This window comes from Bos indicus, chromosome 10 (assembly GCF_029378745.1).
Source record: "Bos indicus isolate NIAB-ARS_2022 breed Sahiwal x Tharparkar chromosome 10, NIAB-ARS_B.indTharparkar_mat_pri_1.0, whole genome shotgun sequence".
NCBI lineage: Eukaryota > Metazoa > Chordata > Mammalia > Artiodactyla > Bovidae > Bos > Bos indicus.
In genome coordinates, this window is record NC_091769.1 from 67,671,104 (window position 1) to 67,698,521 (window position 27,418).

At 40.4% G+C, this 27,418-nt stretch overlaps 1 protein-coding gene and 2 non-coding genes across 3 annotated transcripts; 2 read left to right on the forward strand and 1 right to left on the reverse strand.

The window, feature by feature from the left end:
• Positions 1–342: 342 nt before the first annotated feature.
• Positions 343–27,270, reverse strand: TBPL2 (TATA-box binding protein like 2). Its single transcript, XM_019967861.2, has 7 exons — positions 26,941–27,270; positions 23,529–23,986; positions 22,591–22,678; positions 20,758–20,849; positions 18,452–18,619; positions 11,751–11,845; positions 343–419 (listed from the first exon to the last, which is right to left on the reverse strand). Exons 1-7 carry the CDS (start codon positions 27,268–27,270, stop codon positions 343–345), a joined length of 1,308 nt encoding a protein of 435 aa, XP_019823420.2.
• TRNAE-UUC (transfer RNA glutamic acid (anticodon UUC)) lies at positions 12,519–12,591 on the forward strand. The gene has a single exon. It is a non-coding gene; the product is annotated as a tRNA-Glu (tRNA).
• TRNAS-GCU (transfer RNA serine (anticodon GCU)) lies at positions 25,350–25,431 on the forward strand. Its single transcript has one exon. It is a non-coding gene; the product is annotated as a tRNA-Ser (tRNA).
• Positions 27,271–27,418: the final 148 nt, after the last annotated feature.

The following is a 27,418-nucleotide window of genomic DNA, read 5'->3' on the forward strand; positions in this document are numbered from 1 at the left end:
TTTAAATTTCTATATATTGTTATACATTTTTAGAGAACACATGTTCATGTACTACATCTTTAACAAGAACAAAGCATTAAATTTTAATGATGTTAGAATATCATTCTAGCAAGGCCTTAACTCTTCAAATTCTGAAATCAGGTTACTTTTTCCATTTTAAAAATAACATACAATAGTCATTTCGAAAAAAAGTGTTATTTCTTAGGCATGGTTACTCATACAGAATCACACTTTAATAATTAAAGTCAAAATGTGCATGGAACATCTACAGTCTAGCTGTTTCTGTTGCTGGGCTTATGCATATATTCAAACCAATATACTGTGAGATGTTGAATGATATATTCAGGCTTTTTTAAAACCCTTTAGAATAGGATAGATGTTTTCAAATGCTTCATAGATGTCAGAACGTTTTTTGGCACCTATAAAGAAATCCAAGTTTACATAATCTTTAATATAAAAGCAATGCTAAAATTTTCTTAAGACTAAAATTTCATTGTCACTTCCAATTACTTTTAATACTTTAGGTGTACCTGAGAAGTACTTTATTCCTGGTAAAGACAAAAGAATTTGGTGACTACAGTCATATTCCCACAAAAACATACCCTAGAGCAGATTTTTCTAGTATTTCTGTAATGTGGGCACATCAGTATGTCTTTAGCCTCCTAGGGCACAGTATGAAATATGGAATGTTATCTCTTGGTGTGCCATGGACATGACCACAGAACATGACCTTCGTCAGCAGCTGTGGGCACTTAGCTACCAGCGAAAGGGACTTCCTTTGATCTACTCAGCCTTAGTTAACATCCTTATTCCCTAATATTGACTAACAGAGTGAGACAAATTGGAACTGTTCTAAAGTTTTAAATTTCAATTTGGGAAGGGATTATTAGAGGGAAAGACTCTACCATTGTTACCCTTAGAGTTAAATTTCAGGAGGTCTTTAATTACAACTGCTCTAGGGGTTAAAATGGATAAAAATATGATTTAGACACACCACCCACCCTTGAGCGAGATTATCAGTCAGCCCTACTAACTACCTTTCGCTTTCAATGCTACACAGGCATGTTATGTTAAGGGTTAAGGACAGGTAGTACTTATGTGGAACTGTCAGTCCATCAGGGAACTATTATCTGATACTGGGCAGGAGACAAGGAGACTAATGAAAAGCGTATTAAAAACTGTTAACATGAAGAAAAATGGAAAATAGTTTTTAAGTTGATAAAGACTTGTTCTTGGGAGCTATAAACTTAGCTAGGAGAAAGGCTAAGTAAGACAGCAGAAATAACGTGTGAGACGTAGTTATCTGGTTTAAGGATGGGACGAATGAGAGGGAATTCCCAAAAGGAGAATCAAGAGATTTGAGAAGTAGGTAGAAATCAGGATTCAGAACCTAGGATGAGCTAGAACAATTTAAAAAGTGGAAAATGGCAAGTGTTGGCAAAGAGACTGAGAAACTGGAAGCCTCATACGTTGCTGGTAGAAACATAAAATGGTTCAGCTACTATGGAAAATAGTTTAGCAGTTCCTCAAAGCTGCTAAAAGAAGAATTACCACATGACACAGCAATTTCACTCCTGGGTACCTGGGAATATACTCCCCAAATTGAAAATAAGTACTCAGACAAATAATATGCATGTAGCTGCATATTCATTGCTGACAATGGAGTATTATTCCACCACAAAAAGGAATAAAGTGCTGATACATAGTACAATGAGGACGAACCTCAAAAACATTATGTTAAAAGAAGTCAGACATGAAAGGTCACGTATTATATGATTCCATTTATATGAAATCTCCAGAATAAGTAAATTCAGAGACTGGAGACTGGCGGTTGCCAGGGTTAGGGTAGGGAAGAAAGGGGAGAAAACCGCCTATGACATAGGACTTTATTTTGGAATAGGGGAAATCTTTTGGCACTAGAGTTGGTGGTTGCACAACATTTTGAATGAACTAATTGTCCCTCAATTTTTCATTTAAATGGTTATATTTGCGCTATTTGCATTTTATCTCAATAAATTAAAAAAAGTTTAAGAATCAAAAATGAAGTACTTATTAGCTTAATATGGTGGTGGGGCAGGGAGCAGTATGCAAGGGCAAAAGTTACTCATTCACTGCCAAAGAGCCTCTACCCTCAAAGATGTCTGGTAGAGAGGCGGGAGGGTCAATCATTGAATGGTTAACAGAAACTCGGTACGTTTGAGGTAGCGAAAGTCCCTTAAGTCTCAGCAAATTTTAATTATAGTGCTAAAATTTTAGTTTCTAAAGAGACTGGTTTTGTAGAAGCCAAACTGTTAGTTTGGGAAAAAGTAAGACATCACTATAAAAAGACTCTGCGTCTCGTTTGATGGACTTTTTCAGGTTCTGGATACATTTGAATAGAACAGCCTTAATTGGGAGACAGTGAAGTAGGAAGATCCCCTGGAGGAGGGCATGGCAACCCACTCCAGTATTCTTGCCTGGAGAATCCCCATGGACGGAAGAGCCTGGCGGGCTATGGTCCACGGGGTCACAAAAAGTGGGACGTGACTGAGTGGCTAAACACAGCACACCACAGAAGCACAGTAGGTATAGCAGGCACAGATACACCTTCACCCAATGCCCCCTCCCCAAAACTAAAGTTCTTTTTTTTGGCAACTAAGTTTCTTTTTATATCTGAGTAACAGATATCCAGGTCCAGCATTTTGGGTAACCATGCACTTCAGTTTTTTCATAACACTTAAAAATAATACCTAGGGACTTCCCTGCTGGCCCAGTGGTTAAGACTCCAAGCTCCCAATGCAGGGGGCACAGGTTCAATCCCTGGTAAGGGAACTAGGATCCCACATGCTTCATGGGGCAGCCAAAAATTTTTTTTAGAAATAGCAAGAGCTTTACATTCAAGCCCAAAATAGTATAGCGTTCTGGTATCCCCTAGAGAGTACAAAACACCCATTGCCCAAGAGGGAACAGACACTGAGAGTGATCATTTTTTTATATCATAGAAAAACAACTTTGGACACAAAAAGGCTTTAGGAAAATTGTCTAGTGCAATTTTTAAAATTTATTGTGTGGGAAAGCAAGGCCCACGAAGTTGAAGATGCCCTGAATCGTGAGTATCAACTTTGAGAGAAGACTTCATGTATCTGCGTTCCTTCCTTTCCATGGAAGGTAAGCAAACAAACATCGCCAGGAATTGTAAATCCCAATGAGGGAACCTGGTCAATTCAGTGAAATATTTCCTCACTGAAATATTACCATAAAAATTTTGAGGAAACCTAAATTGGCCCCACAGTCCTATTAATAATCAATCTATAATCAAACCTCTCAATTTGGAGCACCAGACTTCGATTATATGACCCTTCTCTTTTAAACGAAATCTACCAGATCTTTCCTTCAAATTTATGATGATCACCAATTTCCCTGGTAGCTCAACTAGTAAATAATCTGCCTGCAATGCAGGAATTCAGTTCAGTTCAGTTGCTCAGTTGTGTCTGACTCTTTGCAACTGCAGGATGCCAGGCTTCCCTGTCCATCACCGACTCCTGAAGCTTGCTCAAACTCATGTCCATTGAGTCAGTGATGCCTTCCAACCACTCATCCTCTGTTGTCCCCTTCTCCTCCTGCCTTCAATCTTTTCCAGCATCAGAGTCTTTTCCAATGAGTCAGTTCTTTGCATCAGGTGGCCAAAGTATTTGGAGCTTCAGCTTCAGCATCAGTCCTTCAGTGAATATTCAGGACTGATTTCCTTTAGGATGGACTAGTTTGATCTCCTTGCAGTCCAAGGGACTCTCAAGAGTCTTCTCCAACGCCGCAGTTCAAAAGCATCAATTCTTCAGTGCTCAGCTTTCTTTATAGTCCAACTCTCACATCCATACATGACTACTGGAAAAACCATAGCTTTGACCAGACAGACCTTTGTCGGCAAAGTAATGTCTCTGCTTTTTAATATGTTGGTCATAGCTTTTCTTTCAAAGAACAAGTGTCATTTAATTTCATGACTGCAGTCTCCGTCTTCAGTGATTTTGGACCCCCCCTAAAATAGTCTTCACTGTTTCCATTGTTTCCCCATCTATTTGCCATGAAGTGATGGGACCAGATGCCAAGGTTTTAGTTTTCTGAATGTTGAGTTTTAAGTCAACTTTTTCACTCTTCTCTTTTACTTTCATCTTCAACTCTTCTTCTTTTTCTGTCACAAGTGTTGTGTCACCTGATTATCTGAGGTTATTGATATTTCTCCTGGAAGTCTTGATTCCAGCTTGTGCTTCATCCAGCCCAGCATTTCGCATGGTGTACTCTGCATATAAGTTAAATAAGCAGGGTGACAAGATACAACATTGATGTGCTCCTTTCCCAATTTGGAACCAGTCTGTTGTTCCATGTCCAGTTCTGTTTCTTCTTGACCGAATACAGATTTCTCAGGAGGCAGGCAAGGTGGTCTGGTATTCCCATCTCTTGAAGAATTTTCCATAGTTGTTGTGATCCACACAGTCAAAGGTTTTGGTGTAGTCAAAAAGCAGAGGTAGATGTTTTTCTGGAACTCTCTTGCTTTCTTGATGATCCAGTGGATGTTGGCAATTTGATCTCTCATTCCTCTTTCTAAATCCAGCTTGAACATCTGGAAGTTTATGGTTCACATACTGTTGAAGCCTGGGTTGGAGAATTTTGAGCATTACTTTGCTAGTGTGTGAGATGAGTGCAATTGTGTGGTAGTTCGAACATTTTTGGCATTGCCTTTCTTTGGGATTGGAATGAAAACTGACCTTTTCCAGTCCCATGGCCACTGCTGAGTTTTCCAAATTTGCTGACATATTCAGTGCAGCACTTTCACAGCATCTTTTAGGGTTTGAGATAGCTCAGCTGGAATTCCATCACCTCCACTAGCTTTGTTTATAGTGATGCTTCCTAAGGCCCACTGGACTTCGCATTCCAGGATGTCTGGCTCTAGGTGGGTGATCCCACCATTGTGGTTATCTGGGTCATGAAGATCTTTTTTGTATAGTTCTTCTGTGTATTCTTGCCCCCTCTTCTTAATATCTTCTGCTTCTGTTAGATCCATACCATTTCTGTCCTTTATTGTGCTCATCTTTGCATGAAATGTTCCCTTGGTATCCTTAATTTTCTTGAAGAGATCTCTAGTCTTTCCCATTCTGTTGTTTTCCTCTATTTCTTTGCACTGATCACTGAGGAAGGCTTTCTTATCTCTCCTTGCTGTTCTTTGGGCATTCAAATGGGTGTATCTTTCCTTTTCTCCTTGTCTTTCACTTCTCTTCTTTTTTCAGCTATTTCTAAAGACTTGTCAGACAACAATTTTGCCTTTTTGCATTTCTTTTTCTTGAGGATGGTCTTGATCACTGCCTCCTGTACAATGTCATGAACCTCTGTCCATAGTTCTTTAGGCACTCTGTCTATCAGATATAATCCCTTGAATCTATTTGTCACTTCCATTGTATAATCATAAGGGATTTCATTTAGGTCATACTTGAATGGTCTAGTGGTTTTCCCTACTTTCTTCAATTTCAGTCTGAATTTGGCAATAAGGAGTTCATGATCTGAGTCAGCTCCTCCTCTTGTTTTTGCCAACTGTGTAGAGCTTCTCCATCTTTGGCTGCAAAGAATATAATCAGTCTGATTTCAGTGTTGACCATCTGGTGATGTCCATGTGTAGAATCTTCTCTTGTGTTGTTGGAAGAGGGTGTTTGCTATGACCAGTGTGTTCTCTTGGCAAAACTCTGTTAGCCTTTGCCCTGCCTCATTTTGTATTTCAAGGCCAAACTTGCCTGTTACTACAGGTATCTCTTGACTTCCTACTTTTGCATTCCAGTCCCCTATGATGAAAAGGACATCTCTTTTGGGTATTAGTTCTAGAAGGTCTTGTAGGTCTTCATAGAACCATTCAACTTCAGCTTCTTCAGCGTTACTGATTGGGGCATAGACTTGGATTACTGTGATATTGAATGGTTTGCCTTGGAAACAAACAGAGATCATTCTATCGTTTTTGAGCTTGCACCCAAGAACTGCATTTCGGACTCTTTTGTTGACTATGAGGGCTACTTCATTTCTTCTAAGGGATTCTTGCCCACAGTAGTAGATATAATGGTCATCTGAGTTAAATTTTCCCATTCCAGTCCATTTTAGTTCACTGATTCCTAAAATGTTGATGTTCACTCTTGCCATCTTCTGTTTGACCACTTCCAATTTACCTTGATTCATGGACCTAACATTCCAGGTTCCTATGCAATATTGTTTTTTACAGCATTGGACTTTACTTCCATCTCCTGCAATGAAGGAGACCCTGCTTTTATTCCTGGGTCGGGAAGATCCCCTGGAGAAGGAACGGCTACCCACTCCAGTATTCCTGGACTTCCCTGGTGGCTCACGACAGTAAAGAATTCACCTGCAATGTGGGATACCTGGGTTTGATCCCTGGGTTGGGAAGATCCCCTAGAGAAGGGAACAGATACCTACTCCAGTGTTCTTGCCTAGAGAATTCTATGGACAGAGGAGCCTGGCAGGCTACATGGGGTTGGAAAGAGTCAGACACGACTGAGCAACTTTTACTTTTGCCAGATCATTCCTTCAAGTTATGATGACACCAATTTGGGGGATAAACACCTTTGCTAACTGTGGTAAATGAGGTAGAAATTCTGTGGCTAGTGCACTGAAGAAAGCACTAGCTACTGGCTTGAGATCAAACCACATGGGCTCAAGTGCAAGCCCTCCCACTAAGTTTGAAATCACAGGCATGTTGTTTAACTTCTGAGCTTCTATTTCCTCACCTATAAACAAGGACAACAGTCTTCTCATAAGGTGACTATAAGGATTGCATGAACAAGTTTTTGCAAAAAGTCCTTTTCAAATGGTAACATTTGACAAGAGCTTAGCCATTTTTACTGTCCTAAAAGAATGTACTTCAGGATTAGGGATGCTGGAATGGCTGGTTCATGCATTCATGGCTTATCATTTGGTTCTGTGAGAATCGGTATCATGTAATTTGTCTGTCTCCTTCACCAGGGCTGGATTTTTGCTGGATAAAGAGTGTGTTGTATTTGCTTTCGCATCCTGAGCACCTAAAACAGTATATGTACCTCGTAGGCATCCAAAGTTTATTAAATATCTATCATCTAACAATAGAATTTGCAAACTCATCCATACCCCTTGCATACATGCATGCGTGCTAATTCGCTTCAGTCATGTCTGACTCTTTGTGACCCTATGAATTGTAGCCCACCAGGCTCCTCTGTCCAAGAAATTTCCAAGCAAGAACACTGGAGTGGGTTGTCATGTCCTCCACCAGGGGAATCTTTCCCACCCAGGGATGGAACCCACGTCTCTTATGTTTCCTGCATTGGCAGGTGGGTTCTTTACCACTAGCACCACCTGGGAAGCCCTCCCTATCTCTTAGCCAGCCCCAATATCTCTTCCCAGGACTACCTGGATTTTCTAACTCTATTCTTACATCAAGTCACAAGTACACATCTTATTTTCCCAAGGGATACCGTATGTGTATACACATAAATGAAAATCTTACAAATTGGGGAAAAAATAAACAGACTTTAACCTCTCAAGGTATACATTTTGCAGTATATACTGAGTCGCTTTTAGTGGTAAATTACCAGCAATGATCAACAGGGATATCCTGTTCTCTGTCTGGCTCACTCACTATTAAATCTTGCCATTTTTATGGTGTCCTCCGACCCACTCATTTCCAAGAACCACTGACACCCAGCTGATTGAGAATGACCCTCCCTAACAAAGACCCAGCTTCTGCATCCTTTATGCCAGAAGGAAATAAGTATAAAAAGCATTTTACTAAAGCCTCTTTAAACTTCATATTCCTATCATCTGGGCAAGGCACGAGAGCAACAATTCATCTTTTTCAGTGCTGGGGAAAACTCAAGAAGAGCGGGCTTTCACAGAGGTAATAACAGCTAACATCTATACTGTGTTTACAGCAGGTAGTTTCTATGGGCCCCTGCCTTTTACATATGTAGAAATCAAGGTGGAGCACAAACTCACCCAAGGTCAACATAGCCAAGAGATGGTAAAGCTTGGATTAAAACTAGATGACTGGCTTCCACAGCTTAGCCTCTTAGCTATCACACCTGCTGCCTCTCACCACTAAGAGTATTTGCCATTCCTTAGGTGACAAGGAGTATTAGGAGGAAGGTGTCCAAAAGACCACACAGGTGTTTTCATAGACATCTAAAGAGCTGGGGGATAGTGTACGTACATGAAGTTGGTGGTCTGAAGCCAGGCATGTGCAGCATGAACAGCTGTTCGACATTGTTAATGTTACTTAAGCTCTCCATTGTCCTCATTTTACAGGTGAGGAGACTGAGATATTAAGCACAACCTCACAGAATTAACTGTTGTTGTCTGGTCATTAAATCACGTCTGACTCTTTTGCAGCCGCATGGACTGTAGCCCGCCAGGCATCTCTGTTCATGGGACTTCCCAGGCAAGAATATGGAGTGGGTTGCCATTTCCTTCTCCTGGGTATCTTCCCAACCCTGGGATCGAACTTCCATCCCCTGCATTGCAGGCGAATTCTTTACCACTGAGCCTCCAGGGAAACCAAGAGAGTTAACTAGAACCCATATAAAAGCCCTTACTTATCATAACGCCTGGTATATGAGTACCTAACATGTCTTTATTATGTCTCATCTTGGAAGTGAAAATTGACATATATGCTGTCACTGTATATTGTTCCAGCAGATCCTAGCTAGACTATTCATTTTACTGTGGTCTGAGAAAAAGCATGGGTCCTAAATGTCATATTAGCTGTAGAAAAGCAGCACAGACCAGAAGAAGTTGTGTTAAGGTCCCTTTGCTGTTTGCTCTCTGGGACCATGATGAAGGACAAAGTAGGAAAGTAGGTCCTCTTTGTTCTCGGCTCATTTAACTATTCATTCATTCAGTTGTAGCTTTGGACGTGCTGACTGCAGCTTTGGCACCTCAAGGGAGTAAGACAATTTTACAATTAGCTATGCCTGTTCTTTGAGCTGAACGCATTGACAAATTTTCAGGGAAGGGTATTGTATGGTCTTCAGTACCCTGAGTTGACATTCCTTTACTTTTGTAACTTGAAACTCCTAGCAAATGTGCACATGAAAGTATATCTTTTTCCTTTTTATTTGGGATAACTAAGAAAGTTGGTCTGAATTATGGATATTTAAAGAAACTTGTTCTTGCATACCTATAATAGGAACTTAGCCTGTACTTGGCAATTTGTACTTGTAAATAAGACAGTTTCCTAATGATACATAACACATAGATGAAAGCATCCATCCAAAGATCTTAAAATTTTTTTTTCCCTGGAGGAGGGCATATATTTGCCTGCAGTATCTACACTATTCAATGTACTTGGCAAGCTTTTTCCCCTTTCTCCAGGACATATAGAGGGAAACTAGATCTTCCCAACCCAGGGATCAAACCCGGGTCTCCCGCATTGCGGGCAGATGCTTTAACCTCTGAGCCACCAGGGAAGCCTGTTAATTACTAGGAGGTCTTAATTATTCTAGACACTAAACTGGTTGCATCTGAACAATTGTTGCATTGTTGTATTCAAAAGGTTCTTGAATTCTAAACAAGCTCTCCCAATTTTGAAGATACATTATTTCTGAAAGAAAAACTGTAACACTTACTGGGCATTCTCAAGATTTAGTAACAGACACTCCATGTTTTTGGATGCTGAGTGATAACTTTATCGATGTTTCTCAAATTAATTCAGCTAATGCAGAAATCTCATTTGGCTTTAGATGGGGCAAGATATTATTAAATTTTAAAGTTTATTTGGAAGAATAAATATTTGAGGGGAGCTAATCAAAGAGAAGCAATGACAGGAAACTGGCCTATCAGATATAGAGCTCACTAGGATTAACACACATTCATAACCACAATGTAGTAAAAATACAGTAGGATTATCATAGTATAATTCAGGAGCAAAGGTGGAACTGGAGACCAGACCCATATTTTAAAATAAAGGCCAAAAAAGAAGTCATCAGATATTAATAATGAAGGATATGTAGTTTTAGGTTGTCTGGCCAGCTATTTGGGGGTGGGGAATAGTCAATTTGGCTCGTGCCATAAAAACTGGGTATTTATCCTGGTCCCAGAGAGTAAAATGTGTAAAAAGACAGACAAAATAAGGCAAAACCAGCAAACTTCAGTAGAATGGTGTGGAAAAGAGCCTCAACCATTTACCTCAAGAATTAAAAAAACTTTTACGTAAAAATAAGTGAAACTGGGAAAACTCACAAAACGAAGAGTAATTATTTTCAATACTACGGTAAACTCACACAAACCCTTAGAGGGCGGAAAGTAGACAAAAAGCAGTGTTACATACACGCTATTTTAAAAAGATGAAATGCTGTTTACTATGCGGAAAAGCGATCAATTTCTATTTCTGATTACCAGTGAGATCCCTTTCACTTACACAGTTAGAGTTTTTTTCTGTAAATTATTGTTTTGCATGTTGCTGAGAGTTTGTAAAAGATACTCAGATACATTCCTGGCAGCAATGTATGATATAGAAAAACTGCATTGTATAAACCTTTTCAAAACAATTTCATAAAATAATTTGTACTAGGAAGCTTTAAAGTGGTCTGTCTTTAGACAAATATTCCCCTTCTGAGCATAGGTCTTCCCTAGTGGCTCAGATGGAAAAGCATCTGTCTGCAAAGCAGGAGACTTGGGTTCAATCCCTGAGTTGGGAAGATCCCGTGGACAAGGAAATGGCAGCCCACTCCAGTATTCTTGCCTGGAAAATCCCATGGACCCAGAGCCTGGTAGGCTACAGTCCATGGGGTCACAAAGAGTCGGACATGACTGAGTGACTTCACTTCTGAGCATTTACACTAATAAATGACTCTCTACACATAAAAATAGCCAAACTTTTGTCCCATTAATAAGCAGCAAACAAAGAAAAAGCATAACCTGACAATGGGAGAACCAGTCTGATGCAGGAACATGTTAGAACAGAGGTTGGGAAACTTAGGTCTGCTGGTCAAACCTAGTCTGCTACCTGATTCTGTATAGACTGTGAGCTAAGAATGATTTTTATACTGAAATGGTTGGGGGAAAAAAGAAGAAAATTACTTGATATGTGTAAATTAAGTGAATTACATTAAATTCACACTTTAGAGCCTTTTTATTTATGTGGTGTTCACAGTTACTTTCACAATAAAACAAGGCTCAGTTGTGACAGAGACTCTACTGCCCACAAAACCGAAAACATTTAGTATTTAGCTCTTTGCAGAAAAAAGATTTGTTGACCCCTTTGTAGGAACATTGTTCAGACATTGAAAGCCTTCATTAAGAATTTGTAACAGTGAGTTAAGCTACATATGTTATAATGGTTATTAAAATGATAGGATGTAAAGATGAGTATCCCTGGAGTAGGAAATAGCTTATAAACTTCAGTATTCTTGCCTGGAAAATTCCATGGACAGAGAAGCCTGGTGGGCTACAGTTCATGGAGTCAAAAAGAGTTGGACACAACTGAGCTACTGAACAGACACATAAACACATAACATATTCGTTTTAAATATATCAAAATGACATAAAACATGGAAAAAGTTATATTGTTTAACTTTAGGGACCAATGTATGATGTTATCTTTCATTTTGCTTTTCATTTTTTTCCCGGGTATTCTATAATACCAAGAATTGCTGTATGACAGTGAATAAAGTTATTTAAAAGGTAAAACAAAGCATAAGCAAAGCATACGCAAAGCTGTTGAATTTTAAGAAAGTCAGAATCTTAGAACTTACCTGTCAGCACAACTTTTCCAGATACAAAGATAAGCAACACAATTCGTGGTTTCACCATTCTATAAATAAGGCCAGGAAACAGTTCAGGTTCATAACTGTTAAGATATAAAAGAAAGAAGTTAAAAAATAGCACTATTCAACTACTTTCTCGTAATATTTGAGATCCAGCGCACAAAAGCAGTTTTCAAAAGCCATTTTACCAAAAACCTTTTGGCCATCTTGACAAAAGTAGTCTTGAGTGTCTTAGGTAATTTCTGTGGCAGTCAGTGACAGAATTCATTTTTAGTCATAATATTTTTCCAAGTGCAGACATCCTAAGCTTTTAGAAATTAAGGAAATTTAGAGCATCAGATTTAATATATTAAGGTCTTCTTAGTTGAATGTTCTCTATTTTTCAAAAAAAGTCTATCAATAGCAATACATAAACACATTTTCAAAAATTTCCAAGTTCCACAATAATAAGCACATTGTGGATATATTTATAAAGTGCTACAGTTAACATTTTTAGCAGATAGAACCTAAAAACATTACTAGAATACTTTGGACAGATACTGTATACTAAATCATACCAAGTTTTACAAATTCAGAATTTGCTCCTATAAATAGTATCTCACTCCTTCCTAGAAAGGCTTGAGGAGCCTACAAAAAAGATGTCAGTAGTTAAGAGGATGTTGATGAAATAAAACTATTCTCAAAACAATGGCTAATGGGGATAGAAAAGAAAGAAAAAAATCTAGGAAATTGAACACTATAATATACATGGGGAATTCCCTAGTGGTCCAGTGGTTAGGACTCTGCACTTTCACTACTGAGGGCACAGGTTCAATTCCTGGTTGGGGAAATAAGATCCCTCAAGCCGTGTGGTGCAGCAAAAAAAAAAAAAAAAAAAGTTTTTGCTCTTAAGGAGTGGATCCAGATCACACAGAAAAACTCCATTCCATTCTGAAATGGCTCTGACCTCTTACTGGCACCAGAAAGATGCATGACGGTGATGAGTGTACCCATCTGAAGTATATGGAGGTCGTTATGTGTAGACATGTCTTCCTGGGACATCACTCTATTTTCCTGCAGAAAGCCTGTCAGGACTTCTGCCCACAAGCCACTTCCGGACACTGGGGAGACAATGATACTAGCTGGAGCCCTGAAAAACTTCTATAGGAACTATGAAGTTCGAGCCAAGAAAGTAAAGACTAAGGGCAGAGAAGAAATGTTTTCATTTGATTTTCCAACCAAATCTGAAGACACTAAAAGGGAAAAGAGCAAATAAAAGTCTTTGGTATGTAAATACCTGGAAATGTCCCTAACCTGGGAAAGGAAACACACATCCAGGTCCAGGAAGCACAGAGAGTTCCAAACAGCATCCACCCAAGGAGGACCACACCAGGACACATTGTAATTAAGATGGAAAAAATTAAAGATAGAGACAGACTATCAAAGGCAGCAAGGGAAAACCAACAAGTTACATACAAGGGAACTATCGTAAGGCTATCACAGCTGACTTTTCAGCAGAAACCCTGAAGGCCAGAAGGGATTTGCACCATGTATTCAAAATGATGAAAGGGAAAAACCTACAACCAAGAATACACTACCAAGCAAGGCTGTCATTCAGATTTGATGGACAGAGCAAAAATTTTACAGACAAGCAAAAGCTGAGAAAGCAGCACCACCAAACCAATGTTAAAGGGACCCCTCTAAGTGAAAAAGAAAAAGCCACAACTAGAAATGTGAAAATTAGAGAAGGGAAAAGCTCAGGTAAAGGCCAACAACGCACAGGAAAGGTTGTAAATAACAAAGCTAGCAGGAAACCTAAAAGACAAAAGTAGTATTTTCCAGGCAAGAGTACTGGAGTGGGGTGCCATTGCCTTCTCCACAATAGGCAATTAGGGAATTCAAAAAAGAAAAAGAATGATATCAAAAACAGTAATCATGGAGGGGGGAGTAAATATTCAGGGTTCTTAAAATGGCTTTGAACTTAAGAGATCAACAACTTAATTATGTGTATACACACACACACACAGACAGATTGCTATATATAAACTTCATTTATGGTAACCACAGACCAACAATCTAATAATACATACACACAAAGAGAAAGGACTTTCCTGGTGGTCCAGTGGCTGGGAATCTGCCTGCTAATGCAAGGAACACGGGTTTGATCCCTGGTCTGGGACGTTCCCACATGCCTCGAGCAACTAAGCCCGTGTACCATGACTACTGAACTCGTGCCCTAGAACCCCTGCTCTGCAACAACAGAAGCCACGGCAATGAGAAAGCATGCACACTGCAACTAGAGAATAGCTTCTAGATCGCCACAACTACATAAAGCCTGCACATAGTAACGAAGACCCAGCACAGCTAGAAATAAAATTTAAAAAAAAGAGAGAAAGAAATCCAAACAGAACATTAAGGATAGTCATCAAATCAGAAGGGAAGAGAACAAAAGGAAGAAAGGAACAGAAAAGACCTACAAAAATAACCCCCAAGCAATTAACAAAATGGCAGTTAAGAACATGAAAGGGAAAGTGAAGTTGCTCAGTTGTGTCCGACCCTTTGCAACCCCATGGACTGTAACCTATCAGGCTCCTCCAACCATGGGATTTTCTAGGCAAGAATACTGGAGTGAGTTTCCAGTTCCTTCTCCAGGGGATTACCCTAATCCAGGGATCGAACCTGGATCTCCTGCATTGCAGGCATCTGAGCTACCAGGGAAGCCCCAGTAAGAACATACGTATCAATCATTACCTTAAATCATAAATTGACTAGGGACTTTCCTGGTGGTTCAGTGGTTAAATATCTGTCTTGCAATGCAGGGGAAGAGGGTTTGATCTCCAGTCAGGGAACTAAGATCCTATATGCTGCAGAGCAATTAAACCAGTGAGCAGCAACTACTGAGGCCACATGGTACAACTAGAGAGTCCATGGGCTGCAGGAAAGATCCCAAGTGATGCAGAGAAGAGCCTGTGTGCCGCAACCAAGACCCGATGCGGTCAAATACATAAATACATTCTAAAAAATTAAGAATAAAACTACCATATGATTCAGCAGTTCCACTCCTGGGTATATAGCCAAAGAAAATAAAAACATTCAGAAAGATACATACACCCTAAAGTTCACAGAAGCATTATTTACGATAGGCAAGATATGGCAACAATGTAAGTGTCCATCAACAGATGAATGGATAAAGATGATGTGATATATATACACAGTGGAATACTGCTGCTGCTGCTGCTGCTGCTAAATCGCTTCAGTCGTGTCCGACTCTGTGCGACCCCAGAGACGGCAGCCCACCAGGCTCCTCTGTCCCTGGGATTCTCCAGGCAAGAACACTGGAGTGGGTTGCCATTTCCTTCTCCAATGCATGAAAGTGCAAACTGAAAGTGAAGTCTCTCAGTCGTGCCCGACTATTAGCAACCCCATGGACTGCAGCCTACCAGGCTCCTCTGTCCATGGGATTTTCCAGGCAAGAGTACTGGAGTGGGGTGCCATTGCCTTCTCCACAGTGGAATACCACCCAGCCACAAAAATGAATAAAATTTTGTTATTTGCAACAACATGTATGGACTTGGAGGGTATTATGCCAAGCGAAATAAGTCAAAGACAAATACTGTATGATGTCATTTATATGTGGAATCTAAAAAATACATCAAACTAGTGAATGTAACAAAAAAGAAACAGAATCAGAGATACAGAGAATGAACTACTGGTTACCAGTGGGGAGAGAGAGAAGGGAGAAGAAGGGATTGAGAGGTGCAAATTGCTATAATGTAAAAAGAAATAAGCTACATAGATATATTATACAGTACAGGGAATATAGCCAGTATTTTATAATAATAGTAAATTTATAATCTATAAAAAGTTGAATCACTATGTTGTACATCTGAAACTAATATTGTAAATCAACTGTACCTCAATAAAAAACAGATACATACATATATATACAAAAAAAGTCTTTGGTATGTAAATCATGGTGAACTGTTTTTGGCTTCAGAACCATGATTTTAAGGTACTAGCATGATGAACTCCCAACTAGAGATTTACTTCATTTTATTTACTCTCTACTTCATTTCAAAAGAAGGCTGAGACAGAAAGAAAAGAGGTTTTGGTTAGAGATGGAGAATATTTCATGAAGATTGAAAACAGCAAATAGCTGCCAATCTCTTGGACCAAACCAGCTCATTCAAATCTCAGTTTAAATGTCATTCCCTTAAGAAGTCTTCCTTATCTTCAGCCCTTCCCCAGTTACATTAAGTATCCTAATTGATGGTACCAAAACAAGTCTTCCTTATCTTCAGCCCTTCCCCAGTTACATTAAGTATCCTAATTGATGGTACCAAAACACGCCAAGAGGTATTCACCTTCACCATTATACCTTCATAGTTACATTTCATTATTGTCTTTGGTTTCTCTGTTTTCCCTTTTAAATAGTGGTTCCATAACGGCAGGGGCCCGTGGCCGCATTGATTACCACTAGCATCACAGCATCTACTACCCAGTAGCCACCGAGATTCTACTCATCTAAGAAATATTTAAGATAACTTTGATTTATTGGATTGGCCAAAAATTTCATTTGGATTTTTCCATGAGATGGAACACACTTTTGGGCCAACCCAATAAAAACTGAATGGACGGGGAAAAAATTGCTCAGGGAAAATGGAAACAATTATGGCGTAGAAAGACTGATGGAGAAGCTGCCCAGTAACAAGTGAGATACGTATTATCAGATGCTGATATACATATTTGTAGAAGCAGGGGAATTAAATGAACTTGAGGTTTTAACATAAAGCAAACTTGACTTGACAATTATAAGTGGTATGTTGCCATGGTTCCCCACAGGGCTACAGGCAATTAAAGGAAGTCTTCATTTTAAAGGCATAAATCTGCTGAGAAAGAGGTTTTAATGCCCCAGTGTCACAAATACACACACTGAAGTTGTAATCCATAAGATAAGGATGGAGGGCATTTTGGGGGAGGCAAAAATGAGACTAAAAAGAGGTATCGGTGAGAGTATCTGGCCAAATTTTTTAAAAAAGATGAATGAGATCATAAAACTGGCTTACGAGGAGGGGAAAACAGTGATGGACCCACTCCAAGTGACTAAAAGCAGTGCATCAGGTGAATTCTCATCTTGCCCTTCTGCAATTTCATTTTTCAGAGGTAGAAGTACTGACAAGGGGGCACTCCCACTCCAGATTTAAATCTGACCTACAAAGAAGACAATCTTGGTGAAAAAGAAATGAAATTTAGGGGGAACTGCACACATCATTTCAGAGCCCTAAAGGGCCAGAAAGGGGAATGCCAAGACTAATACAGACATGTACCTCAAAATTGGGCAGACATCTTTCACATGTTCATTAAAAACTGCCTCAGAGAAAGATAGACAGGAGGTCCAAGGTTGAGGATCTGGAAGATAGAGTATGTGTTCAGAGACTCTTAAAAATGAAGGTTTTACTATGAGTCTATGAGTCATTCCAAGATTGAAGGAAGAAAAGGACACATAAAGAGGCAATACATCTTGCATGGGGTGCTTCTCAGTGAACTCAAGGGGTACCTCATAGGCACTTAATAAACATATGCTGAAAAAATTGAGGCAGAGGAAAAAATGAAAAGACAGTCAAGAGCAAGATATTGCTTAAAGAATATCATAAAAGCTAAATCTCAGAATGAACAAAATTTTTTTTGAAAGTTAGGGGAAAACAAGGCACTTTTTAACTTCTGTTTAGGTCATTTCTCAATGGAGAGTTAACAAACATTAAAGAAAACACAGCTCTATGATCCCTGTCTATTATTAAGCAGAATGATTGCATAAAGGCAAAGGGAAGGAAAAGCAGAGTGAAAGGACTTCAGTTCAAGTTAGATCACAAGAATTTAAGAGCATCTGTGATTCTAAGCCAGTTTAAGTGCCCTGGCCTAAGGGGTGGTGGGATTTAGTGTTAGTCAGTCACCCTCCATCACCATTCTCTGAGGGCCTGAACAGGCTGTGAGAAGCACCGAAGCAGCTGGAAGAGGAGCATTTGCTGTTGAGATGGGAAGTTTCGTTTTAAGAAGCCAAGCAGGCTAGAGATACTCCCCAAGAAATATGAATCCATGAAAGAAGCTGTGGTGGGGGCTACAGCCACACACAGCAAAAGAAAACCCTTGAACAAACTCCATAGGACAAAAGCTAGGTAGGATTGCCTTCATAAAGTATGCTACGGCCATTCTTTATCATTATAATATTATTTTAAAATCTTCTCTCCAGCTCTTTCTCCTCTCACTGGCTGTCAGACCTTCCTACTTACCTAGTCTGTATCATACCCTTTCTCTTCCTGCCATTGCCACCACCCCCAGCCAGGTGTGACTTTTTTTTTAGAAATCTATACATTAGTGAGTCTCAATGTGTGGGCCTCTGGCCAGCTGTAATGGCATCACCTGTGAGCTTGTTAGAAAGGCAGAGTAAAGCAGAATCTCTGGGAACTGCAGCCCAGGCAGGAATGTGTGTTGATAAGCCGTCCAGGTGATCGCTATGCAATTTAGTTTTGAGAACCACCGTTTCAGAAGATTAGACACATATGGTAACCAATGAGGACTTAGGTATAGCAATTTAACCCTTTCACTTATTGTGGCTTAAAAAAATGTACACTTTCTCTGAAAGATAATATATAAGCAATCCAAATAGAATTTTAATATTTTGGTAAACTCAAAGTGAAGTTATACAATCATACCTACTGAACTGCTGATGGGTTAGCACCAAACCTTCCAGACTGATAGGAAATCTCACATCACAGCTTGCAACCATGTTCTGAATTGTAAAATCGAGGAATCTGGCAGGAAAGCCCAGCTTCTGCACCACACGGGCGTACTTCCTCGCTGCAAGTCGAGACTGCTCTTCGCTGGGGAGGGGCAAGATATTAAAGATGTCTTAATCACTGCGACTGCTGACAAGTTGGGCTATATTCAGACACTTCTCTGATTTATTTTTTTAGCATTTGTACCATGTTTACCCTTCACTGTATACAAGGAAGCTGCAGACTTTGAAGAGAAGGACCCACCTCCCCTACTACTGTCCCTAGCACCTAGAAAAGGCTTTGGTACAATGGACAGTTTTGGAATCATAAACAGATTTGTGTCTTCCTAGCCATCTTTTCGGAGAAGGCAATGGCACCCCACTCCAGTACTCTTGCCTGGAAAATCCCATGGACGGAGGAGCCTGGTAGGCTGCAGTCCATGGGGTCGAGAAGAGTTGTACACGACTGTGCAACTTCACTTCCACTTTTCATTTACATGCATTGGAGAAGGAAATGGCAACCCACTCCAGTGTTCTTGCCTGGAGAATCCCAGGGATGGGGGAGCCTGGTAGGCTGCCGTCTATGGGGTCGCACAGAGTCGGACACGACTGAAGCGACTTAGCAGTAGCAGCAGCTGCTCCCATTTTAAACAATGCTGAAATGTACATCTTTGCAGAGTTGTCCAAAAATGACTTCAAAATGGAGATTTCTAGATCAGAGGATACACAGATCAACAGAAGAGAAAGTCTGGAAACTTACCTGGACACAGGTAAAGAGCATGCAAAACAGGTGGGGGAGGAACAGATAAAATGGATTCTCTGATAAATGTATCAGGACACTGGCCATTTGAAAATACTGAAATGAAATTCTAGACTCGCTGTGCCCAATATGGTGGCCACCAGTTACACTGGCTATTTAAATTTATATTAATTTTAAAACAAAATAAAAAGCTCAATTTCTCTGTGGTATTAGCCATATTTCAAGTTCTCAGAAGCCACATGTGACAAGAGGCTACCACACTGGACAGCACAGGTACAGAACATTTCCTTCATCCAGAGAAGGCTCTGCTACTGCTGCTGCTAAGTCGATTTAGTCATGTCCAACTCTGTGCGACCCCATAGACGGCAGCCCACCAGGCTCCCCCGTCCCTGGGATTCTCCAGGCAAGAACACTGGAGTGGGTTGCCATTGCCTTCTCCAATGCATGAAAGTGAAAAGTGAAAGTGAAGTCACTGTCATGTCCGATGAATCAAAACATTAATTTCTTCTCTTCAATACAAAGCAAGACTTAAAAGAAACAAGAAAAACATATGGAGGTCAATACTTACACATGGGGAATGCCTTCCTAAGCGTGAAGCCAAACACTGAAGCCATAAAGAGAAAGATTGGATAGACTAACCATACACACACAAAATTAAACTGTGTATAAAAAAAAACAAAAAAATATTACTAACATTAATATGGGAGAAATACTTATAGTCCAAAATGGCAAAAATACTTAAATACAAAAAGATAAATATCTCCATAGAATATTGGGCAAAAGCTACAGTAGACAGTTTATATCCTTATGAAAAGTTAGTCTCACTAGTAAATAAAAAGAAATGTAGTTAAAACAATGTAACTTTTGCCAATAAATTTGGCAAATAGATAGAAGAATATTAACACTCAGTGTATATTGAAGAAAATTGGTACACCCTTTCAGGAGGACAATTTACTACTCATCTACTAACACCTAGAGGGAAGAGCAGCTCTCCTACTAGTTTTATGGCGAACAGACCTCCATCAGCACAGGGCTACCTCGGCATGAGATCCAGGAAAGAGAAGCCTTTTAAGAGATCCCTCCTGAGTGAATGCTCAAGCTAATGCTCAAGAAATGTCTAATTCCCCTCCTTTGAAAAGTTCTATCCATGTATCTGCCTGCAATGAGGAAAATACACAAGAACTACTTCCCCAGATTTATAACAGGCTTTACTACTATAGCTTTTCTTTTTTTCATTTTAAATATACCTTAGAAACAAGTTGTAATAGCCTAGTGAAGCCCCCTTCACTATGGGAGACTGTAAAGTGGGATATGTCAGTATTACGAGGCTGAATGTTTTTAACCCCTAACTTCTCATTTCATGAATTTAACTCTTCAGCAAAGTATTTTGCATCTACTATGTGTTTTAGAATATTAATGCCATCCTTCCTTGTTTCACATACTGAATTGTTTGTCTGGTTTTGGAGGAGGGTGGCTCCTCTTACCTTTTGGCTCCTGTGCAGACCATTTTCCCAGAGCTAAATATGAGGGCTGTAGTCCTGGGCTCTCGGATCCTCATTATGACAGCGGCAAATCTCTAAAGACAGAAGCCAAAAGAACAATTAACCTTCACTAGGGGTTAACACCTGCTGAAGCTGAAACTCCAATACTTTGGCCACCTGATGCAAAGAACTGACTCATTGGAAAAAACTCTGATACTGGGAAAGATTGAAGAGAGGAGGAGAAGGGGTGACAGAGAATGAGATGGTTGGAAGGCATCACTGACTCGACGGACATGAGTTTGAATAAGCTCTGGGAGCTGGTGATGGACAGGGAAGCCTGGCATGCTGCAATCCATGGGGTTGCAAAGAGTCAGACATGACTGAGCAACTGAACTGAACTGAAGGGTTAGCACTATTCCAGTTGCAAGGGTGAGCTAGACATGAAAAGGGTTAAATAAATCGAAATTTAGTGGGAAACTAAAAAATGTCTGGGTCTATTCTCCTACCTTAAGGTTAACAAAATGATTGTGATTCTAAAATGTACATGATTCTAAAAGGTAAGCAGAATAATAGTAAAGCTAAAATTTGAGTATCTGTTAATGTTTCAGACCCTATGCTAAAAGCTTAACAGGTCTTATTGCATTTGAAGTGCCGACAGTAAAAAGAACCCCAAGTCAGAGCTACACACAACTGATCAAGGCCTATTAATGTTTTCCAGATGTTTACTAAAAAGGTGGCACTCTCACCTGATATTCCTTTTGTTAAATTCTTAAGACATCTGAAATGCCAAACCAGAATTTTTCCAGCTGTCAAGTCTAAGTATGGACAAATCCTATGCACCAAATTGAGAGGAGAGCTGAGGACGGTAGAGAATAAAATAGGCTCAAGATGTTGATTGCTCACTTGTGTAGTCAATCATAGCTACATCCTTAAAAATCCTGGCCCGTCACTGGGCTTCTGTCCTCATCATAGCTAGCAACACAAAAGATAAACAGGCAAGCTTTGTTTCACTAGGTAATATTCAGGTAATATTTAAATTCGGATGTCAACAGCACCACTACCACAACAGGAAAAACAAAGACTTTATCCATAAATAGTTGATGTTGGCAAGGTCCTCTGGGTTCTGACTAATATGGCCTTTCTCATCTAACTCCTTAAATCTCCACTACCCAAGACAGTGAACTTTTCCCCAGTAGGCACCAGGCCTTACTCGTCTTTGTACTAAGTAATTTAACTAATCATTAAATGTTGATTGAATGAACAAATCCTAGGTAAACAGACCACTGAAAATGGGATACCTGGCCTTGGAAAGACACAAAAAAGAATAGATTTTATTAAACTTTGATTTTAATAGATAAGATAGAATTTAATAAAATAGATTTTATTGAAGCTGGAATCATACACTTCAGTTTTGCACTTTATACAATTGAGATTTCCCAGGTAAGAGAAACTATAAGTGAAAAAATACATGTGTCAGCTAAATGGGAAAACAATTAGAAAAAATTATTTCCATGAGTATGATGACATTGTAAGAAAGTTAGCATTTCCATAATCAGGCTGAAAATAGCCACACTGAAAGGTTTTTCTGATTAACAAGAGAAACATCTTAATGTTTAGAACTGCTTAATAAGTATTCAACACAGAAAATGAAATTATTTTTATAAGTTCAAAACAGAGAATGAGGCAATTAAACTTTCAAATTGCCAGAAGTCTTCCACCAAACATTTTTTCTTTTTAAAAAATATTAACAAAGGAATGAGTCAATATCACGATCCTATGAAGGAAAGAACATCTAAATAGAACCTAATTATTGAAAAAATTACTGAGAAATCTTACCTTTGGGTTATATTCTGCGTTTTTTGCATGCAAAGCTATTTTCTTCAGATCCAATTTACAGGCCAGGTTTACAGTGGAAACTATGTTCCTAAAGAAATAAGTCAACCTAAGTTATACCAGATTTAAAAAGTAAAAAATAATTAAAACATATTTACTTCTTCATTTTATAGGTTTAGGTGCCTTCCTAGGGGGAGAATTATTCTAAATGTGAAATATATAGTTACACAGTCCTTAGTATATTGTAAAACTCCTAAAGGACTAAAATAGCTTTTTCTAAAATTTCATGACTAAAATTAAGTTTTAGATCTTTTTCAAAATGCCTCAAAATAGAAAGCACAACATCAAATCAACTTGCAAATCAAATTCAGTTTTACATTTTTTTTATCCTTTGTGTTATTCCAACTCCAACCACAATTTATAACAACTAAAGTGCTTTAGTGTAAACAATCAGAGAAGGCAATGGCACACCAGCACTCTTGCCTGGAAAATCCCATGGATGGAGGAGCCTGGTGGGCTGCAGTCCATGGGGTCTCAAAGAGTCGGACACGACTGAGTGACTTCACTTTCATGCATAGGAGAAGGAAATGGCAACCCACTACAGTGTTCTTGCCTGGAGAATCCCAGGGACGGGGGAGCCTGGTGGGCTGCCATGTATGGGGTTGCACAGAGTCAGACATGACTGAAGGATTTAGCAGTAGCAGCAGTGTAAACAATATAATCCTTCAGGAATATGTAGACTAACCCTCAACTCCTGCTTAGGAGATCAAGAGTTGGTGCTTCATTTTTCAGGTAAATAGTCTAAAACCAAGTCCACTAAGAGCTGATAAAACAAAGGATACTGAGATCTGAAATTTTCTTCCCTACACTATTATGATCCCATTCAAGAATACAAAATCTATACTCAGAAGCATTACTCATCTAAAACAACAGCAACTTACTGTAGTTGAGGCACAATTCCAGAACATTCTGAAATAGGGGCCATTGGTGTCATAGGAGTTATGGACGCCAGAGGCATGGAGTGTGGTTTCTCAGGAGAGGGCTGGGCTGAGTTACCATCAGCAGGGTGCAGATGTGAATGGGAACCTGACCCACTGCTGCTGTTTAAGGCCAGGCCAGCGTCCAGTTGGCTGGGTAAGGGCAACCTAATTTGCCGACTTTGAGTTTTACAGTTTTCTTCAACTTCATGCTTGCTCCTAATGACAGTCTGGTCTTTATTTTCTTGGGAGAGCTCATCTGGTAAGAAGCTAAGATCCACAGCTGAGAAACTGCCAGATGCTTCTGTGACTTCTTCAAGCTGGGGATTAAATGCAGTCTCTGGATTGGATGACGTAAGCATGTCCACATCATAAGGCACAGCTGGGCTCAGCAGGGGTGATCTGGATGGCGTAAGGGCATCCTAGGCCGTTCCCAAAACAGACAAAACACAACAGACAGAACATCATGTCACACCCAAAGGATGCCAACCTTGGCTGACAGGCAGTGTGTTCAGGAGGAGGCCGTTCAGATAGCTTATATTCACACCCTGCTCTTTCCAGAAAGGCTCCTTAAAGTTCTACTCTAGGGTTACAACACACTTCATGAAAACAGGAAAATGTATCTTAAAATACAGAAAAAGCATGTTTCATAAAATGTTTTTCTTTGGTTAGATTTGTAGTAAGTTGCTACTCTAAACCCACTTCTGTAATTCAGGTAAGTTGGCAATCACGCTATAAATCTGTACTTTGAAAAGTACAGATTTTTCTGTACTCCCTAAGTTGATTATAAACTTTAGTTGACTTAAAGGTTTTTGGTGGTTTTTTTTTTGAGTTTTAAAATCATATTTTTAAAAAAAGAGTAGTAAGTGAAGGAAGCTGAGGATACAGCCTTGAGTGCTAATCAAGCCTCCACAAAGGACTCATCTTTATTCCTTCTAGTCAAAGGAGAGATAAGAAATCATTCCATTTATGTGCATAGGGGGAAAGTTATTGAAATTTAAATGGAAAGACTAGTTCAAATCAATGTATTGTATTTCCAGCACAGGGACGGCTAATCAACTTCCATTATCATCAACCGAGGGAATGAGGTGTGCAACTGAGGGAAACAGCTAATATAAAACTCATGGCCTTTGTTATGGAAAAAAATTGTTGGTACATATTACCACCCACATCACCCAAGTTGCATGCCTGGATTCTATATTTGACCACTAGTTGGCAGGATAACCTCACCCATCAGAAGATCTTGCTTCTAATAATTGAACAGTCACGAATGCCTTGTGCTATGTCTTCTCCATGACAAACTTATCTCAGCTAATACGTCTGGCTAAAAGTGTGTGCTCAGTCGTGTCTGACTCTTTGCAACCCTATGGACTGTAGCCCGCCAGGCTCTTCTGTCCATAGAATTTTCCAGGCAAGAGTACTGGAGTGGGTTGCCATTTCCTACTCCAGGGGATCTTCCTGACCCGGAGATGGAACTCATATTCTTTACCACTGTGCCACATGGGAAGTATATATATATATATATATATATATATATATATATATATATATATCTGTGTGTGCTGTGTACTAAGTCACTTTAGTCGTGTCCGGCTCTGTGAGAACCACCAGACTCCTCTGTCCATGGGATTCTCCAGGCAAGGATACTGGAGTGGATTGACATGCCCTCCTCCAGGGGATCTTCTCAACCCAGTGATGGAACCTGGGGCTCCTGCATTACAGTCAGATTCTTTACCATCTGAGCCACCAGGGAAGCCCGTAATAAGTCTGGCTAGATCCTATTGGGACGAGGTGGCCGAGTGGTTAAGGCGATGGACTGCTAATCCATTGTGCTCTGCACACGTGGGTTCGAATCCCATCCTCGTCGGCCTGTGGCTTCTGTGGCCCGCTTTGCATTTTATGGGGCTTCCCTGATAGCTCAGTTGTAAAGAATCCTCCTGCAAAGCAGGAAACCCTGGTTCAATTCTGGGTGAAGATCCGCCGGAGAAGGGATAGGCTACCCACTCCAGTATTCTTGGGCTTCCCTTGTGGTTCAGCTGGTAAAGAATCTGCCTGCAATGTGGGAGACCTGGGTTCGATCCCTGGGCTGGGAAGATCCTCAGGAGAAGGGAAAGGCTACCCACTCCAGTATCCTGGCCTGGAGAATTCCATGGCCTGTATAGGCCATGGGGTCGCAAAGAGTCAGCAGGACTGAGCGACTTTCACTTTTACTCTTTCACTTTCGGATCCAACTGATGGTGCTGTTACCACGAGTCCAGCAGATGGCAGCGGTGACTAAATGTTAGACAAAAACACTTAGAAGAACGCAGTTATTCTCTTAAAATAAGATTTGACCTTATTTCATTTTGCATTATATTTTGCCCCTATCTCCCTCCACCCCTACCCCACAGGTGGGCCCTAGGGAAAGTGAGGTGGGGACAGCGGCCCAGACCCCTCTCCACTGTTTCCATGGCCTCTTCTGTTCTAGCCGGAAAAGATTCCATCAGCCAATTTACACTAAAGAACTAAAGTCTGCAACATCGGTGACTCCCCTCCTTTTTCCAATTATGGCATTTTAGCAGAAGGCAAAACTCCCACCCAAAGAACTGAACTTCAGCAAGGAATTTGAGGCAATGGCAACAAGATAAAAAGAGGGATGTTTTATGTCAGTGGAACCCTGAAAGCCTCCTGTCTGAGTTTATTTATAGGAACACACCTTAGAGAACAAGCTTACAGAGTATTCCCTAAGTATACAGAATATAGCCTTATACTTGAAGAAACTTTTTTGTTAAACTGTCTTTACAGAGCCATTAACTCATCTTTCACAGAATCTTCCCAGCTTGGGCTCTCCTTTGCAATGTTAAATACTGTGGGACTTCACTATTTCTACTTCACTGCTAATCACTGGTCTATTTAAGCACCCCCCAACCACCACCACCCCCTCTGTAAGTTGCTCTCTTGCTTTTTCACTTGTTCTTGACTCCGCCACATGCATGATCTTAATTTCCTTAGCACTGATGGAAACCCAGGCCCCTAAAATGGAAACTCAGAGTCTTAACCACTGGACCAACAGGGAAGTCCCTTTTTTTTCTTTTTGAGGACTCTTTCCTCTGTTTTCTACAGTTCTTAGATTAAAAAGCAAAACCTCAAAATGTAAGAATCAACAAACTGAAAGAAGCCTCAGGTGTCTCCAATTTGTATTCACACTGGACCAGCAACCTTTAGTAAGTTAATTCATCTTTCGAACCTTCTAGTTTTTCAACTGAAAGATGGGGATAATGAAGCCCACCTCCTACAGTCGCTAGAAGTTTTACTAGAGATAAAAGGAAGGCAGACTCCTGGGTACGCAGGACGTGGGCCCTGACTCTGGGACAGTGGCGGCGGCTTCCAGGCTCACCTGGGAGGAGCACTGGTCCAAGTAGAGCTCCAGGTATGTCTCCTCCATGGGTGGAGGGCTCACTGTTGGGAGTTGAGAGGTTGGGAATGGGGGGAAGAGCCAGAGCGAATGGAGCTGTGGCTGAGTTGGCCAGGCGTGTGGGGCGCAGAAGCCATTTATTGGCCCGCGGCTGCTCGTGGCAAGGCGGGGCCTGGGCCAGGGCTGGGAGCAGGGGACCAGGGGCCGGGCAGGGGGCCTAGCCTGGTCCCCCACGTCTACGCTCCCACAGATGGCTGGAGGGAACAGATGATGAACCAGGGAGGGGGTTGCAGAACTCCGCACCCAGCCCATGAGTCCCTTACCTTGCTGGGGAAAGAGGGCTGGGGCAGGAAGACTGTTCTCGCCTGAGTGCAATCACTGCACTCGGCCCACAGCTGAGAGGCAACGCGGCCTGCCAATCTGGAGAGTTCCTTCCACCTGCAAATGCTGCCTTTGCCTT